Genomic DNA, 18,372 nt, shown 5'->3' with positions numbered 1-18,372 from the left:
ATTTCCTATTTTTATCTTCAAAGGCAAGCTAATCTTAAAACAGTCACATATGGATAAAGGCTCACTACCTAAGGGACATTTCTAAACATCCTCAGCCTGACTCATTTGAGGAGAAAGAGGGGGTGTTTTCCTCCCCCAGAAACAGGTTCCTTGCCACTGCATAGACAACTAACCTACTGATCGGAAGCATTAGTGAAAAAGCAACTCCCACTACAGGTACATTAGCTATAGGCTCTGACCAACAACTGCAAAGTTGGCTGCACCTGCTGACAGTCACCATCTCCTGCAAAAGCTTTTTTTCAGCTAACCGAGAAGGCTAAAGCATGGCACATATATGACTGCAAGAATCAGTCATAACCCTCAGACGCACAGCATTGCTAAAATAAAATTGTGTCACTTTGTAACATGTTATAAAAATTCACTGATTACCTTAACAAACTAGAAATAATCACTGCAATTTTCCATTAAATATAGCATCATGAACTCAGTTAAATCAGAGAAAAAAAAAAGTACAAAAGCCCTTTTGAAATAGCTCCCTAGTTATACTTTGCTTGAACTGAACCCTTGGTATATAAGCAGCATGAGTAATCTCGTTTCATTTCCCACTGTAACTCAAGACAGAACACAAACAATAAAAATAAGAATAATCTATAAAAAACACAGTACATCAGAAATCTATGTAAAAAACATAGGTCTGTATCAAGGAGCTCAGTAACAACTTAAAGCACCACTCAAAATTAGGTACCATACATGTTACAGTACATTCCATTTATTATGACAATTTAAGGCTAAAATAGGTACGACTCCCTTATAGTCAAGCTTTCTTATATTTATAAATGCATACAAACATTAAGTAGATACAAATGCGTATTTTTTTATTGCTCTGAACTGTCCACTAGAATGTTCGACTATCCCAGATGTCATCTCAGTTTGCCTTTTTCAATCAAGCTGAAGTCCTCTTACTATTGCAAGTTATGGCACTTGTACGATTATAAACCTTCTTTGATTTGAGCTGTAAATAAATGCAAAGACATATCAGACAAAACTGCCCATCACTGCAAACTTTATAACTTAGTTAACTAAACATTTGTCCATAAGATACGTAACAATTCACCACAAAGATTATTTCTGCCATTCTTCTGGAAGGATTTTCTTTTCAAAATAATAGATATAACCAAGCGGCTAACAAGACAATCAGCAAGAAATGATTGACTGGTACCAGTCTAACAGACTGGGCTTTAAAAAAAAAAAAAAAAAACAACAAACAAAGGCTGAATACGTGCTCCAAAACAAAGAGCAAACTTTTCTTCTTGCTCATAGAGCAATTATGTTTCCTAATTATGTAGGGCAATGCCTTATTCTGCCAGTGCCAAATTCTTTGACTGTAGCTTGTCCATTTCTTGACCAATATTTCCTTCAATGGTATCACACTGGGCAAGAAAAACCTGAGAATAAGAAATAAACGAATGTTACTGGGGATGCAATTATAGCAATGGCAGATGCTTCCATAAGAACAGAAACTGCAGTTTCCATCATGAATTTGAAGAAGCCAACTCAACCACCACCTTCCAGTTCAGTTTTATAACATCTTATTCATAATTTTGTTTACCCAGAATCCAACAGAAACATGATATTTGATAAGGCAATAACATGGTTGCCCATCCTCACTGGTTCTGCTGCTGCAGTACTTTGAGTTGATCCAAAATTTATAAACGACAGTAAGGATCATAAAAGTTCAGACAAGTTAGTGCTTGAGTTTGGAACATGTCTTTTAAACTCCTTTCTAACACACATACTACTTCTGTAGCTGAGGGCGCAAGTGACAAACCTAATCAACCAAATCTAAAACAAGCTTTCATTAAACCAAGGCCTCCTCTATTTCTCAGGACTACAGGCCAACACAAACCCTCATCTTTATCAGTAAGTAGCTGATGTGCCTCAAAAGACAGAAGGCTCCTTTCTAAAAGGGACAGTCCACAGCACCATGAGCTTTCTTAGAACTCGCCCATGAGTTCTTACAAGTACAGCAACCCACACAAAGCAATTAAGAGCAAGCGGCCACTCGTCACTTTGCCTGTGCTGTACACAGCACAAAGCACCAGCACATTAAGCCAATAAATAGTTTTAGGCCAATTCCAACATATGTGAGTACACTGTAGTTTCTGAGAAGACTCTCCCACTACCTATTTATGGCTTGCACTCAAGTTTTGCTATGTCTGCGCTAGACTTTAACAGTTAAACCAGGTATTTAATGTTAAAATCACATTAAGAAATCTCCTTCCCTCTAGAGCAACATACTGTTGTGCCAAGTGAATATTTCTTAACCATCACAGTTTTTTCAATCACCTGTCTTCAACCAATCCCTTAAGCCAGGGGTCCTCAAACTGTTTAACCAGGGGGCCGGCACACAGATGCAGTGGTAGGCAGCCATCTGCGGCTGCTTGGTTTCCCCCCCCAACCCCCAGCGGGGGGGTCTGTAAATACCGGGGGCCGGATTGAGGACCCTGCCGGGCTGTATCCAGCCCGCGGGCTGTAGTTTGAGGACCCCTGCCCTTAAGCCATCATCACTCCTGTAAGGACTTGAGGGATGAAAAAGTCAAAGGTGGTAACAACTGCAGTTGCTGGCTGCAAGTGTTTCATGTCTGTCTCCCCATTCTGGAAAATACATGACTGCCAGCAACAGAAGGCAGTTAATGGCTCCCGCTCACTTTCATGAATACTTAAGAGCAATAAGCATAACTTGCCATCATTTTCTTGCTCTGGAAAAACAAATTGTTGTTAATTGCTCTAAAACCCCTTAAGATTTTTCTGCAGTCCTCTACAGGTTCATAACCTACAGTTGCAGAACACTGTGCCTATAAAAGCACATCAATAACTCTGATTCTGCTCCACAGAAACCGTTTTATGCTTTAACAGCAGTTCTTATACAAAGCCCCTATTTACGCAATAACTTCACCCAAGAGTGCAGCTCTAGTACCTTGCCATGAGGTTTATAGCCATACCTCTATTAAAGAGTTTTGCTGCTTTGGTTAGACACGTGGAATCAAGAGCATGTTCAGAGCTCCACACCACATAGCTATGCCAGCAAGCGTCTTTATTTCAATTTGCATTATCTGAACTTACCTCTATAACTGAGTATAAGTGCTTTGTCCCTAAAGCTGTAACACAAACCATTTCTACTATGAAGTACTTCTTGGTAGGGCTTCCTCTAAAATAGATGGCTATTTCAAAAAATTTGGGTAATGGTAACAAAGTTTTTAATAGGGTTACAGTAAAAGACAAAACCTTTCAACTCTAAACATGAATGCAACGTACTTTCACAAACAATTTTCAGAGTCTAACCTGCGACTGAAGCTAGCATAATACAAATAAACCCAGTAATATGAGTAGCATTACCATTCATTTATGGAAGTTTGACATGGGGGGGGACAATGCCAACACAGGATGAGTTCCAATATTTATTAACAAACCTTCAGTTCAAGGTCTCTAAGGAAACAATGCCTAGGAATTTAGAAGCATCATACAATAGCAAAGCAATTAAAAAACCTACCCCTCAGTACAACTGCTCTCCTGTACAGATTTTACTTCAGAGACTTACTCTCTGTAGAAAATTAGTACATTGCAGTGGAAGCTAAAATTTCCCAAAGAACACCTCTAGCAAGATCCAGCAGGAGTCAGTTGAATGCATCCTTGTGCCCAGACCTCATTCTTTATCCCAGTCCTCCAAGATACAGGAAAAGAGGAATGATCCTGTTTTCTTTGCAAGTGAGCAGAATTACTTCAGGCAGCCATAAGGCCAAATGCTAGTATAAATTACAAACATCTGAAAATAGCATGAACCACAAAAATCTGTATTTTTGTATGCTGTTTTATAAAGCTATCAAATACCTCCCAAAGAGAGGTCATAAGATATACCAATGTAAGAGCAAACACTGGCAAAATCTAAGCTCCAAATATCCTCATTTTCACAAACCCTTGCTACACAAGCGCTCAGCGTCAACGGGAAACAAAAATAACCCCAAACTCACCTGAACCCTTTTCACCAACCCTTTCTTTTTCAGTTTGCAATCACTGAAATTCTCTGGCAGATTCTGCAGTAAAATAAACAAACAAGTTGATGCAGCTTAATGTTGAAATTATATTAAATTACAGCAAAAACTGAATGTATCAAAGAATCCTCTGAACAGGCATCATGAAAATGCCATGCCTTCTCAGTAAGGATGATTACATGAGAAAGAATTTAAAAGAAAAAGTCATAAATTCACAAAGTCAGGGATGCGGCATGCTGATTGCAAAGAACTGAGCTAGCAAATTTACCATGGTCTTTAGGTAACATACAGCAATAGACTACATACACTGCTTTTGTCTGCTGTGGTGTACATCAATTGTTCTGCTGCACTTTAGGGTTTTTTTCAGCGACTGTAAGATTAAATAATTTTTTACGAACACATTAACTCAATCACCTGCCATCATTAGGATGTATCATCAGTAATGCAGGCATTGCCAGTCTGAGCTGTACATCTCATCTTCTCTGCAATCTACTCATGGAATACAACACGTGTTAAGTGTCACATGCTGACAGCTTTTAATTTAATTCAAACTGCATCATTTTCTGTACTCCTACAACCCAACATATTAATGTAAGTTATCTCAGCAAACGTTATATGCTTTGTACTTTGTAAGCTATGTAAAATCCGGGTGTCAGTGGGGAATAGTGCTCAGGTTTATGATGGTTTTTTGAAACAGGTAAAACACCTGTACAGATGATTATTATTATATAAAGTTTATGCAAGTATTCTTAGAAACACTGTGCTCTCACTGCTGAAGATGCAGAAAAATCTTGGGAGTTTCTCACTGGTATAGCTTTTATTTTCCACCCTAACTCCATATCAAGAATAGTGGTTTCCCTATAATACTCTGTTTCAACTAAAATGCAAAGCCTCACTGGGAGATTTAGATACATAATCTCTTACAACAATTGAAAAATAAAGGTGCTCTTTTCTTTTAGTGTCCAGCCAAACACAGGTTTTGTATATAACCTAATATAGGAGACAGAAATATATAAGCCTTCACACCAAAGAAGCAGCCCATCATGGAAAGTGAAACTATAGGCATCACTGAGATCAATATCCCAGTAAGTTCAGGGATCACACAGCTCCAGGATTTGTGCAGTAATCAGCACACTGTAAGTGATAACAAAAAAATAATCACCAGGCTTAGCATGCTTTTCCAGAACCATGGGTGAGGAGAAAATGGGCGCATTCCCGAGTCAGCTAGAACACATTCTTACATTTCTAAAGGCAATCAAAAGAGGCTTCAGGGCCTGGGGATGGTTGGCAAGGGAATCTGCAGCTAGTGGGGCTCATTGACAGAGCTTTAAACTAGACTTGAAGCAGGAGGGAGATAATATCAAGCTTGTGCCTGACAAGCTGTGGGACAGCATGCCAAGGTTAGAGGGATGGATGCTAGGAAGACCCTCAGCTGGTTGCTCTGAGATGTGCTGGATACACTGGAGCACACCTCAAGTCTCACAGAGATGAGCGAGGGGCTCCTGAGGAAAGAGGAGCCAAAAGGGAACCCCAGTGAAATACCTCAAAGGAATTAAGGCGTGTTCCTCTAAACACATGACACAGCCAACAGCCCAGCTGAAGCGCCTCTGCACCAATGCACACAGCACGGGCAACAGCAGGAGGAGTTGAAGCCACCGTGCTGCTAGAAAGCTGCAACCTAGTTGTCATTACTGAAACTTGGTGGGATGAATTCTATGACTGACATGCAGCTATCGATGGCTACAGGCTGTTTCAGATTTTAAATCCCTCTCACTCTTAGACTCAGCTGGAAGAAGGAATGTACAACGCTGCTTCTCGTCTCCTAGGACCGTATGGAAGCTGGAAGTGGGAGTAACTACTACCACGCTAACCTCTTCCCAGAGTCAGGTTTTTCAGTTTATTTTGTTAGTTTCCTTTGGAAGATGGGTTAAGAGAAAGAATCTTCTGTTCCTGTAGTTCCAGATTCCATTTCTGTTGCTCCAGTACCAGTATTCCCAAAGGCCAGCATTGTTAAGCTGGATAAAACTCATAAAAACTTTTATCCCTTCTCTTCCAGACCAGAAAAGGTATTTCCCTTGCAGAGCACTTTTATGTCAGACTGTACCTCCTGAAACAGAACCAGAAACTGGACGTATTTCTTTCAGGTGGAAAAATCACCATCACCATGAGGGACACAAGAGAGATCAGTACGCAGATTAAGGAACTCTTCAGTTGGTACTAAGATGCACTCCATCACCTATCTATCCTTTCCAAATTCTCTTATTTTGTGAGAAAGAGGAGGAGCTCTGAAAGGAAGTTACCAGGTTAATGCCAGGAATCCGTCAGGCACAATGCAAATCCTCCTACAGGAGCCTGTTCTACAGTAGTCACTTCGTTCATTTATGTAACGTCACCTTACTTCCTTGGAATTATAGCACAGGACAGGTTCAGAAGCTGTTACTACTTTTTCAGCGATGGTCTGCCTAAAAACCTAGGTGTCCATTTTCCAAAGCACAGCTTTTTAAAACTGTCCATTTGGAAGCTACTTTGCTCTTTATGAAGCGTATTTTACAGTACCATGGACTGCAATAAGCTCTTGCTCACGGCAGCATGTTAAACCTGCCTGTCTCCTCCCAGGAAGCAGGACACTGAAAACGTTGTCGTGTGTTTTTCTGTCCAAATATATTACAAAACAATTGAGAAGCTAGTTTAAAGCTGTGGGTGAATTCTCTTCAAACACCAGCTCTAGTCCACAAATAAAAATGGCAGTCTTGAAAGTATTTAGTTTTCACAGGGAAAAAGTTTAAAAAATATTATAAAGTTATAGGAACTGCTGTAAGAGAGCTTAGACACAGGACCCTGTAACCACATCAGAAAACATTCCCGTTTTTCCCTTGGATTTTCAACAACAAAATTCACTTTTTAAAATGAACAAAATATGACAAGAAATGTTTAACATAAAGAGTATTTGATGCGTACTATTTTGACTCCACATATGTAATAGCCTGAACGAACAAAGATCAGTTAGGTCTAATTATTAATGGCTGATTCTCACCAGAAAATGAAAATGTTATCTCACTGTCAAGGAAATTCTTCTATGCCTTGAAGTTTTCCATGACTTGGAATTTCTTAATAATCAAATTAAAAATGAAATTATGTACTAGCTCAGTTACACTGCCCATCTCCCTTTGCTTATTTCACACTGTATTTTCTGAAAGACATTCTCACCTACAGAAGTATTCCTACCAATCCGAAACAGCAAATTAACAGTTTTTTATTGTCAGAATAGGCCTAAATTAACTTTCAATAGCAGACTGGGAACTCCAGCTAGGCTTACCATACACAGTCTGCTTCTAAAACAGATATTGGTAACTGGACTAAACTTTGAAATCTGAGTTCAGACTATTTCTAATTTTGACAACATTTTTCAAAACTGTTCTTTATAATTACATCTGTGCATAAAAACTCCTGTTTGCTTGCACACCCTCGTAACTGCGGGGTTTTTTAAATCACACCTTGTAATCCCCTTGACAGAGACATAGAGTTGGAAGGCCTAAATATACTAACTTACCAAGCTGCTTAAAAGATGTTTTGCAATCAAATTAGTAATGTTCACAAATCTTAACATAAAATTAAATCTCACAGTCTCTGTTTTACCTTAGTCAGCTTACGTCTCCTCTCCAGGAATACGTTGTCCAACTATTCAGGGTTTAACAGGTGAAGCTGGCAATAAACCTTAAGTCACAATAACATTTCCAAATTTAATGAAAATCACAGGTAATTAAAGAAGGAGTAGTTTAAGCCTAAGCAGTGCTTATGCAAAATTCTTGCCAAATCTACATTTTGGTGCTAGCACTGCTTGCAGAGCAGTATTTGGATTAGTATATGGCTTTCTACTGCACAGCATATTCTTACATTTATAGCAGGTCTCCTCTTTGCATTGCACTTCCTCTGTGACCAACCCCTGCTCAAGTCTCACAGTCATTGGTCTATATGGTCTTAAACTGTCAGAAATGACTGCAGTGCTGGCTTCACCCCAGCAACTCCTGTAGAACTCCTGGGCACGGGTTCCTTATCCTCCCCCCATCCACCGAGAAACAGAGCCCAAGTCTTCCTGTTACCAGTGGCTATATCCCACCCCACAACCCCAAACTCAGAGCTGCTTAACCGTTTGTCTTGAAGAGTTCTCACCCTGCAGATACACAGATGTTCTTTTGTATCCACAACACTCATACTTTATACAAGAATTCCTTAAAAGCAATCGCTGTTTACACAGTGATAAATTCGTGTATTTTCCTGCCTCTAGATCCTCTCTATTCTTGAGTGTTCTTTCAACTACAAACCCAGCACCCCTCTCTCCTGATCACTGCTTATGAAATACAGACTCTCTTGCATTTCTTCCCATCTCCCAGCTGATCTCCTAATAAACCCGCCTCCCTTTGCCATAGAACATCACCTCCAGCTCTGCTCAAGCTTCATGTGTTTTGGAAGTGGTTCCAATAACAATTTTTAAGCTTAGTGTTCCCGCCACATCTTTGTTCTCCTCTGGTTATTTCCTAAACCATAGACCCCAATAGGTAGTATCTGATGCCTGAATCCACTTTGTAGCAGTGTAGTTAGTTAATAAGCAAAACAAATGCTAGCCAAATTAATTATGACTATTTTATCAGAACCAAAGGGACATCATATTTAAAAGAGACAATCTCCTATACTAGCAGTCACTAGCAATAATAGCTAGAAAAATTCGTAGTTTGTTATCAAATTACTTAAAATAAAAATGACTCTGCTACACACATGCCACCAATGCTAATGGGTTGAAAAAAGTATTTTTTGGTGGTACTCCATCCATCTAACAAGACAATTTTTCATTATTTTCTTTTATAAATCAAGAAAATATAGTATTTTTGTGTGCAGTTTTACTGACTATCAGCCCTTCACTTTTTTTTAAACTTATTGTTAAATAAATTGGTAAATTAGGTAAGCACATTACATTGACACTGAGTCTTCTTCACCTAAGTAGACAACTGAGCAGCTTCTTTAAAAGCAGCTATTAAACAGCAGCATTTGTCAGCAGTTTTCTGAATGCAGAAGCTGTAACTAAGCATTCTACTCTCAGTGAGGTATGACAGCATTTTCATGCTCCATGTACTTTAGAAAAATTTTCCCCAAAACCTTTGACTTCATGGTTATGATTCATATTTAAGATGTGATGTAAGAATCACAATTAACAAATGCTTATCAAATGCTTATTTATCCTGGTAAATTCAAAGGTTTAATAGTAAGTTCTCATGTTATTCTAAGTAGCAAAACTTCCCAGAAGCCTGGGAAATGTTTGTTACAGACACAGTAAGGTGTTTTTTTCCATAATAATTACTTTAATCCTTGAAATGTTAATTTGGTATGGACTTACCAGATGACAAGTATAGCAGGGGCAAGGAGACAGTGAAAAAAGCTTCATCAGAACAGTATAGTAATTTAAATAACTTTTACAGAGAATTATAACCAAAAAAAAAACCCACAAGAAAGGAAGATGGGCCATCAGAACTTAATTATGAGTCAGTCATGTTATCAGTGTCCTCAGTACTGATACATGCAATTTGACAGATGTTTTTTTCATGAGTCTATATAAACAAAATCAATGACTGGTATCTCAGAAGACAAAGGGGTTTCTTTCAGTTGTTCGTACAATCTGTTCTCCGCAATATAATCTTCCTAGATTACAAACATGCCATTTAATAAGAAATCATTATGAGAACAAAGTAACCTCTCAGACTGCAATACTGGTGACAGACTTCATGTAAATTAAAGCAGGCTCACAATAAGTAGTGTCATGACTGTGAATTTAAATTTCCTACTGATCTCAGAAAAGATTTACTTCTTTTTTCTTGAAAAACCCTTCAGTTATTTACAAAATTATGCCAGTTGATCAAGTCAAGGATCTTCTCTGTTCTGCTCACTGAGATTTGTAACAAATAATGTACTTTGACTCCTGGACCAAATGGTTTAACTGCTGAAATAAATGGCATTTCTGGTGATGCACACAGACAAATCTTCGAATGCTCAACAAGACGAAATTTGTATCTCTCCTGAAGGAAACTTCAAAGGTCTGTGGCTTATGGGAATGTCCAGCTGTGTCATAGCATTCAAAAATCTGTAAGATGCTCGTAAGATCCCTCAACCCTTCCTGCTGTGGAAGCAGTAGCTACTTAAACACATTTAATGTTAAAATGTTTAAGTTACAGTTAACTCTACCCAAACTCATCCCTTCAAGACATTCCTTTCACACCTCTGGCAGTGACAACACTGCATTTTTTTCTCCCACCCCAACACTGCATGACTACCAAGCTACTTCTCCATTTCCCAAATGACTTCTTTTAAATACACAGTTGTTGAACACAGTCTAGTAAAAATGAGTATTAGTTCCAAACTCAGCTCCTCTAATTAACAAGCTTGTCTGGTAACAGTAAGAGGGTGACACCCCTAGAACAGATAGAAAACAACATGCAGGCTTCATCACCCTTAGCTCTCTATAACCATACAAATCTCATTTTGGATCAAGCCAGATGTTTTTGATTGAACCAAACAATGTATGACAGCCAAGACACCTTAAAGAGTTTTCACAACCATTCTGCCAAAGAAACAAACTGGAACATTTATAGTGTGAGTTTGCCGGTTTCACTTTTACAGTGCATCCATTCTTCTGGCTCTGGCTCGCTCAGTTCCGCGCCCCCCCCCCCCCCCCCCCCCCTTCCTTATCTCTTTTTAACATTCTTTTGGTTGAATCAACAGCATATCTATATGGTTAACAGCGTTTAAGAGATTTGTCAGAACTTGCCTTTTACTTGGCTAACAAAAAAGAATACTAAATACTGTATAAAACAGTTCTGAGATACAGATAAAATACTCTCTGGAAGCTTTACGCTTTCCTGCTTTGCATTTCTATTTACCTTTTTTTACTTCAGTGGAACCCATTTAACGTTCATATACATACCTCATTACTCTTCTGTGTTGCTACCTCTATGTATTGCACAACTACAGTACAGCTATGTAGTACCTCAGGAAGTTGGTGGCCTGTTCATCTGACCTGGTGTAATACCAAGACACTGAACAGCTAGATTCCACTCAACTACATGTATTTCATCTGCAAGATTTCACAGAAATCTCACAGAAGTTCAGTTTTGATGACAAAATCCACAGCCACCTTTGTATATTAACACAAATAAATATGGACTTTGGTATGTGTAACATAATTTCAATAATTCGTAATACAAATCCTCACTTATTTCTTGCTAAAAAAAAATATGAACTGAGGCTTGTCCATGTCATAGGCTCTTATACAACAAAGTAAAAAACTATTAAAAATATTAAAATATACTAATTATAATAACTTTTAGCTTTGGCAGTTCCAGTTCCAGAAGAGACAAAACTGAGACACAGGGAATCCATTATTTCCTAAATCTAAACGTGAAGTCACTAGGCTATAAGCCTTCTAAAATCTTGTACTAAATCTGAAAGTCCTTTGTCCAGTATTATTTAGAGTGTTTTGGATAAGGAGGTAGATAATAGCACATTTTCTGTTTAAGCCATGCAAAAAGTACCAGAATCAAGTTAACTTGGGAAATTCAGTTTGGATTAATTAGGAAGCAGTGAAAGGGTTTTTCAAGTACTGACTTTTTTCTAAATAGGACAGATTCAGAAATTGGAGGGATCAGAAATAAGCTTTAATCCCATCCAATTTAAACAGTTGTCACCTCTGCTATTTTCATGGCAACAGATTGTAAATCTGCCACTTCAAACAGGAAATCAGTTATACAAAGTCTGTATGTCTAACAGGATTCAAGAACTGTCAGCAAAGTATTTTCCTCTATGTGAGGCAGAAAAGGAAAGAGAATTTTTGAGACTTCAAAATACTTAGCATATTACAATTAAAAACAAAATAGTATTTTAAGAACTGCTGGCTATAACAAACAGCAAAGGCTAGTTTACCATTAAAGGTGTACAATATGAAAGGGGGAAAAATAAGTTAATGAGCTTCCACCATTCTTAGGAACACATCCGTATCATATAGCATCTGATGATGGCCAATTCAAATTATTCCTCTTTGATTTAGTCTGCAGCTGAACTTCAAAGTGTCCATCAAGTAAACTACATTTGGTTTACCAATTACAGGCATTTGCATGAAATATTTCTGAAACAATCCCACAAAGGGTCACTGTACAAAGGAGTTAGACCCAAAGACATCACTACCACAGAAAAGCAGCATTTTTCCTTCAGAGCAGGATATTATGACCTAATTACATAACAAAAGTTTACAGAGAATAACCAGCAGAGAAACAGAATAAGGACATACCCTAGCTGCCACAATCTTCTATCTCTACACAAAGTCCCTTATCCTCACCTAGCTTTCAGCTACTACATGATATAGGAAGATATATATTGCACTCTGGAAATACGCTGCAAGGTTATGATCCATTAATGACTGTGAAGCACTTGGATATACCCCAGTACATTCCAATGAAAGAATCCAGTCCTCAATGTGCAAGCATCTCAAGTAAAAGTACTGTCAGTCCACATACGACTGACCAGAAAATTCTTCAGTCTTCGGGACCTCCTTGTTCCTACGTGATATACAATACAAAGTGTATCTGTTGTTTTGGGGTGGTTTTTTCAGACCTTTATTGTTACCATGAAGTTTAACATGAAAGTTTGCCAAGACAAACTAAAAGGGTAAAACTTGAGTAAAGGATACCCATTTCATGTAGTCTTAACAGGCTGCTGCCCCAAAATGAAGCTCTTCTGTGGAATGGGGATGCATACACAGGCATTAATGTCACCATTTAGAAATAGATGCTGCCAAGTAGTCTTTTGGAGACATACAGGGGCAAGAGCTGGATATTAAAGAAAAAATGAGCAAACCAATTAACTAATTTTCAAAGCTAAAACAATTTTTTTAGTATTTTAAAATATCAAATAAATTACAAGCAGATACATTTTTAACAGTAGGTTTGGTCTCTGTTGCAATTTGACAGTCTTCTGAGGTTATTTACTTACCATAGCATCAATCTGTTCCAGGATCTTCATGAACTGCTCTGCAGTTCCTTTTATCCTCTTGTCCAGCTGTTTTAGTGCTTCTACTTGGAGATCCTTTGCTAAAAATCCCTGAGGAGGAAAAACAGAGGGAAGGAAAATCAAAATTATTCCATAACTTATAGAATATCCAGCTAAGAAAATGCATCAATGCACCACAGCAGAAAACACCTTCTACTATTTCTGTAGTTTCAAATATGTTAGGGACTAGTCTCAATCTGTAATCTATCAGTCCTTGAAATGCTAAATATAAGCTCTGCTAAGTTTACTTAAAAGATTAAACAAATAACAGACTTTGAGAGAACTCTTTATGCTTTTCCAGATCTAAATATAATTTATCCAATATGCAACAATATTTATCTTTTTCCAAACAGTGCCATGTCTCTATCTAGCAAACTCACAAGCAGCATTTGAAATTCAGTAAGAATTTTACAGGACCTTTGGACAGTTAGGAGGGGCAGCCTATTATGGACTGCTCAAAAGCTTTACACAGTACTTTTTAAAAATACTTATACCTACAAAATTGTTTCACAAAGATATAATATGATACAAAACCAGCATACCTTCTGGATACTTGTGAACTCTTTATTAACTTCCTCTAACTTATTAGCTATTTGCTCCACTGACTTCTCCAAATCTTTTAACTTCTTTAGTTCAGCCTCTTCTTCTGGACTATTCTGTGTATTCAAAATTACAACATTCACAACTATGGAACAAACAGAGACACTATGCAGCTAAAAAGCAGCAACAGTGGTAATACAGTCATAAAGCTTCTGCTGATTAAAAATATGTATTAACCTTGTTTTCTTTCCATATTTTAATACCTATCAAATAAGCTTCTTCCAAAGTTTAATTACAAATATAATCAAAGCAGCAACATATATAAACACATTAAATGATACAAATTTGAAAGGAAAAAGGAAAAGCGCGAACTTCTTTTTGTTAACTTATCACCTTTAAAGTAAGGGTAAGAACTTATATCATGAGATACTACCTTGTCCTCTACTTGGCAAAAGCAGCCACAAGTCATTTCACCAGAAATTACCCAGCAGACTCAGTAGCTACAGATACTTTTATTTTTCTTTTAAACTAGAAAAATAAGATGAGCAGATAAGGTCATCAGTGCACAGAAGGTTCATGAGTACTGACAAGCAACAGATGAGGCAGAAATTTGTCAATAATGTAAGGCAGAAATCAGTCAATAATGGAATTTCAGAAATGTACAAGCTGCCAAGTTATTCACACCACAACATGAGACTGAACTCAACTCTGTGGGTAGGTATACAAGATTAGATTTATGCTGTAACTTGTTTCTGTGTTCAGTAGCTGAAGCACTGACAGAAATTACAATAATTTAAGGGGGGGGGGGGGGGGGGGGGGAAACGTTCAAAGGCAACACTTACCCTTTTCCCAATCAACATGACTTTGCAACCATTTTTAATACCAAGTGCCGACAATGGTTGTTCCAGTTCTTTCAGAGACTTCCCTAAATGGAAGAGGAAAAAAACCAGTTAAAATATAGTTAGCAGCCTAAGTGTCTTTTTGAAGACATTGAAAGCATGGACACATGAAAGTGACTAAAAGTAAAGGTATCATCATCAATTATTGATAGATTTATACATTACCTTTGTATATCAGTTTCTGAAAAGGAACTGGAACCCCAGTGACTTGTTCAATAAGTACAGCCATGTCTTGTAGTGTAGGTTCACTATCTTCTTGTTGAGAAGCAACCCGAATACTGTGTTTTTCATTACCTAAGAAGAAACAGAGTAACAGTAATACTTATTTTTACCTAGAAAATATTACAGGGAATCTGTTTTTAATATTTATTTCTGCAGAAGTTCTCAAATCACTGATTCTCACGTACAATAATAATTACCATTCAAAGGATTCTATTGCATGTCTTTCCTCTTGAAGTGACTTACCTCAGCTAAAAATTTACATTCTAATAACCCGAAATGTTTAATCAGGTGAATTCTACTGGCATAATGCTCCTGCTAAGTATTATTCCCCACCTTTTAAGAGTGTGGATGGTGTCGACATCCCACAAGCTAAAGCATGAAAGTCACACCTTTCTGATGTATTCTATTTCCCACTTGAAGGAACTTTAAACGGCACAAGTCTTGGGGAATCTGAGACAATTTATCACTTCCTTTGCTTCCTACTCCTCATAAATGAGAAGCAAGGTATCAATGCCTAATCTCTCTCCCCTCCACCAGCCACCCAAGAGAATTCTCACAATCCAAAAATTATTATTTCTCCCCATAATACATATGCAGCCTGAACCACTTTAAGAAGCCTCAGCCTCTATGACACCTTTCACTTATGGGGCATCCTATTCAAAGTCCCTGTTCAAACAGCAGGAAGTTTTTAGAAAAAAGGAGTATGTCTGTGAAACTCTACTTTACAATAGACCCTTTTCTATAACCTTCTGCTCCCACACACTTAAGGCTTGTCAATCTGAAAGTACCCACAGGAACCAGCCACCACTGGCTCAAGGGAAATCAAGACAGGCATTTTTACTGTGCAAGAAGAGAGAAGTCCTTAACAAACACCAGAAATAAAACTATTATCGTTAAGTGCGCATATCTTTTACAAAGAAGAGCACTAGAAATATCAATTTTAAAATGTTCCAGCTGCCTAGAGTCAGTCACATGACAAACTTGCAAGCTCCAACAATATTTCTTAATTCCAAAATTACTTTATGCTCAAAATCACATCATACAAACTCTCCCCCAAGCAATTTCCATAAACGGACTTTCTTCCCAATCTGTGGTTTCTCTGTTTGTTTGTTTTGGGGCTGGGGTGTTAAGTGCTAACCTCAATATATTTCAAAAGGCTGTTTTGATATATATAACTGCTTTGTGTAAAGGCTGTGCCTGTCAGCAGTTAGAAAGAAAAAAGAAACGAACAGCAAATGAGAAAGGGAACAGCTGAAGTTTGCCTAGCAATAGAAACAGTTTTAATTCCAAATTAAGAGTACCACTTTGGGCAGACTGTAATAAAATATTAGTGTAAATTCACAGCAGAGTGAAATCACCATGAAATGTATCTCATGGATTAGAGCTGGTATTATCAGTTTGCTTCAGTAAATAACAATACTAATTTAAAGCAACCACCGGTACGAAATTCCAAAATATTAAAAAAAAAAAAAAAAGCCTAAACACTTATAAAAAAAAACCAGGTCCATACAATTTCTTGCAGATTGTCAGGTAATATATGTGGGTCTGCTACTATTCTCTTTCTTAACCCTTATTAGCATCTTTCCCCACTTTCACTCATGCATGCAAAATTTTAATAAAATGTTTGCGCTAAATAGTCAACTAGCATCTGACAACAACAGATAAAAATTGGACAGCTTAAGTCCAAGATGAGCAATGCCTTTTGTTTGCTATTTATTGATGTCAAAGTAATTACCAGACAAGAAAACAACTGGAAAGATAAAAATATTCTCAGATAAGAAGACTCTTGGCAAACAGCAAGATGTTGGAATTATAAATATTTTAGTATCGTTAAGCTATTGTCATCTTTGCAAACGAAAACCCCTCAAATCAAATAGAGCTTTCTGAGGGCATCAATGAGCACGAGTCATGAAGATTCAAACAGATTATTCCATAAATTTCCTACCAAATACTCTTAGATAAAACTGCCAGGTGATAAAGGAAACATTTTCACAAAATAATGTAACAGTTTGAAAGCACAAACGAGCAAGCAGAAATAAACAAGCTCTAAAGATGGAAAGAATGTCACCAACATAGTGCAAAAGGAAGAGGAGCAGAATTTATTATTGAATAATTTTAAAAATAATCGTTAAAAATTAACAAGCTTTGTTAACAAAAATCAGCTGATTAATATCTTCCCGATTTAATACCTTACTATCCTTATTACTCCTACTACCTCACCTAGATCCACTTCATCAAAATTTAATAACGTTATTTCCCATCTTATTTTTAAAAACTACGGAGTCCAGGCTATTCTTACCTCTTTGCAGTAACTTCTTCTATTTATTTGCAGATTTAACCACATCTTCCCTTCCACCTTCTTCTCCCTCCTCCTACTTCTCTTCCCGAAGAAAAAAAGATCAACCATACCAGCTGGCCTTTGAATAACCAGTTTCATCAGGTCAGCATTCAACTGTCATACTGAAGAAACCACCAGTACCCCTTGCAAGCTGGCATCTCACCAGCGACAAACATTCAAGCTTATTCAACAAGCAAGAAGGCAGCCCGCTGGGTAGCACATGCTTTTAGCCTACCGTGCCGACTTTAGTGATATATTTCATCTAAATGAGGATTACTACCAAAAGAGTGACTTCTGCTCCACGCTCTCTGGCACGGACAGCCTTGTTAACTGTTCCCATCATCTCCTTACAGCAGATCTACCCCCGTTTAATCATCTTGTTGATACAGAAAAAGCTTTTTTTTCTTTTTTCCTTCTGTTGGATCCGCTTAAGTGATCCAGCTTGAGGGGGAGGCGGCGACAGGTGGCCAGGACACATGTGTAACGTTACGGTAGCAGCCGGGATCGAGACCAGGCAAAGCGGAGGACGAGCCGTGACCCGCTGAGGCCGAGGCAGGCCGGGCCGCTGGCCCAGCAAGGCCCGGGACGCTGCCGCCACCCAACAGACAGCCCCGGCCCCGCCACTTGCTGTCTCCTCGAGGCCTTGCGGAGCTGCAGCCGCGGGCGCCCCGGCACCAAAGGCCGCCACACGCCCACCTCCCCCACCGCTTCGGGCCGCCGCCGGGCGCCTTCCAGCGCCGCCGTCCGCGCGTTTCCCGCTTACCCCGGCACCAGCGGCAGCCACGGGCCCGCCCGCCCTGCAGCGCCGAGCTACCGCCAACGGCCGGACCCAGGCTCACGGGGAGCGCGGCCGGCAGGGACGGGCGAGCCCCGGGGCCAAACCCGCACGGCCCCGCCGGCGGCCGAGACACCTGGTGAGATGTAGCGGGCCGCGCTCGCCTCGGCAGCGGCTGGAGGTGCCCTCCCCCAGGCGGCTCTTACTGTAAGTGACGGTGACGGTAACCGGGGCTCCTGGCGCCGCCATCTCACCCCGCCACAAGGAAACGGTTCTGCCGGTGCTTCCCGGGGCGCGCCGGTAGCGCGTCACTTCCGCCTTAGGCCCCGCCCCGCCAGACAGGAAGAGGCGGGGCAAGGGGAGCGTGACGCCCGCGCGCGGGGCGGGGCCGTTTGCCGGCCTCACCGGCGGCGACAGCCGCCCCCTTTGTAATTAACGAGAGGAAACAGTTAAGCGCCTCAG

The 18,372-nt window shown here is 39.2% G+C and overlaps 1 protein-coding gene across 8 annotated transcripts; it reads right to left on the bottom strand.

The window, feature by feature from the left end:
- Window positions 1-749: 749 nt before the first annotated feature.
- Window positions 750-18,303, bottom strand: BAG1 (BAG cochaperone 1). 8 transcript variants are annotated; one of them, XR_013926556.1, is made up of 8 exons: window positions 18,117-18,241; window positions 14,741-14,869; window positions 14,519-14,601; window positions 13,679-13,792; window positions 13,080-13,187; window positions 7,686-7,763; window positions 4,029-4,091; window positions 1,369-1,445 (listed from the first exon to the last, which is right to left on the bottom strand). XR_013926556.1 is itself a non-coding variant. In XM_080378187.1 (7 exons), exons 1-7 carry the CDS (start codon window positions 18,157-18,159, stop codon window positions 1,356-1,358), a joined length of 630 nt encoding a protein of 209 aa, XP_080234313.1. In that variant the 5' UTR covers window positions 18,160-18,303; the 3' UTR covers window positions 750-1,355. The 8 variants fall into 8 exon arrangements, 5 of the variants coding, with proteins under 5 accessions (XP_080234313.1, XP_080234311.1, XP_080234309.1 ...); XR_013926557.1 differs by lacking the exon at window positions 1,369-1,445 and adding an exon at window positions 12,778-12,824 and having other exon boundaries at window positions 4,036-4,091; window positions 7,686-7,751; XM_080378187.1 differs by lacking the exon at window positions 7,686-7,763 and having other exon boundaries at window positions 750-1,445; window positions 18,117-18,303.
- Between the last annotated feature and the right edge of the window lie 69 nt (window positions 18,304-18,372).

The sequence above is a fragment of the Falco punctatus genome, assembly GCF_963210335.1.
Source record: "Falco punctatus genome assembly, chromosome: 3".
Lineage (NCBI taxonomy): Eukaryota > Metazoa > Chordata > Aves > Falconiformes > Falconidae > Falco > Falco punctatus.
This window is presented reverse-complemented; position numbering and strand designations above follow the sequence as displayed.

Excerpts from the sequence above, each read along its gene's own strand:
- BAG1 (XM_080378187.1), bottom strand. The coding sequence starts at position 18,159 with ATGGCGGCGCCAGGAGCCCCGGTTACCGTCACCGTCACTTACA. Across the intron at positions 13,793-14,518 it reads TCATGTTGATTGGGAAAAGG|AATAGTCCAGAAGAAGAGGC; the intron begins GTAAGTGTTGCC and ends TTGAATACACAG. Across the intron at positions 1,446-4,028 it reads GGTTGGTGAAAAGGGTTCAG|GTTTTTCTTGCCCAGTGTGA; the intron begins GTGAGTTTGGGG and ends TCTTATTCTCAG.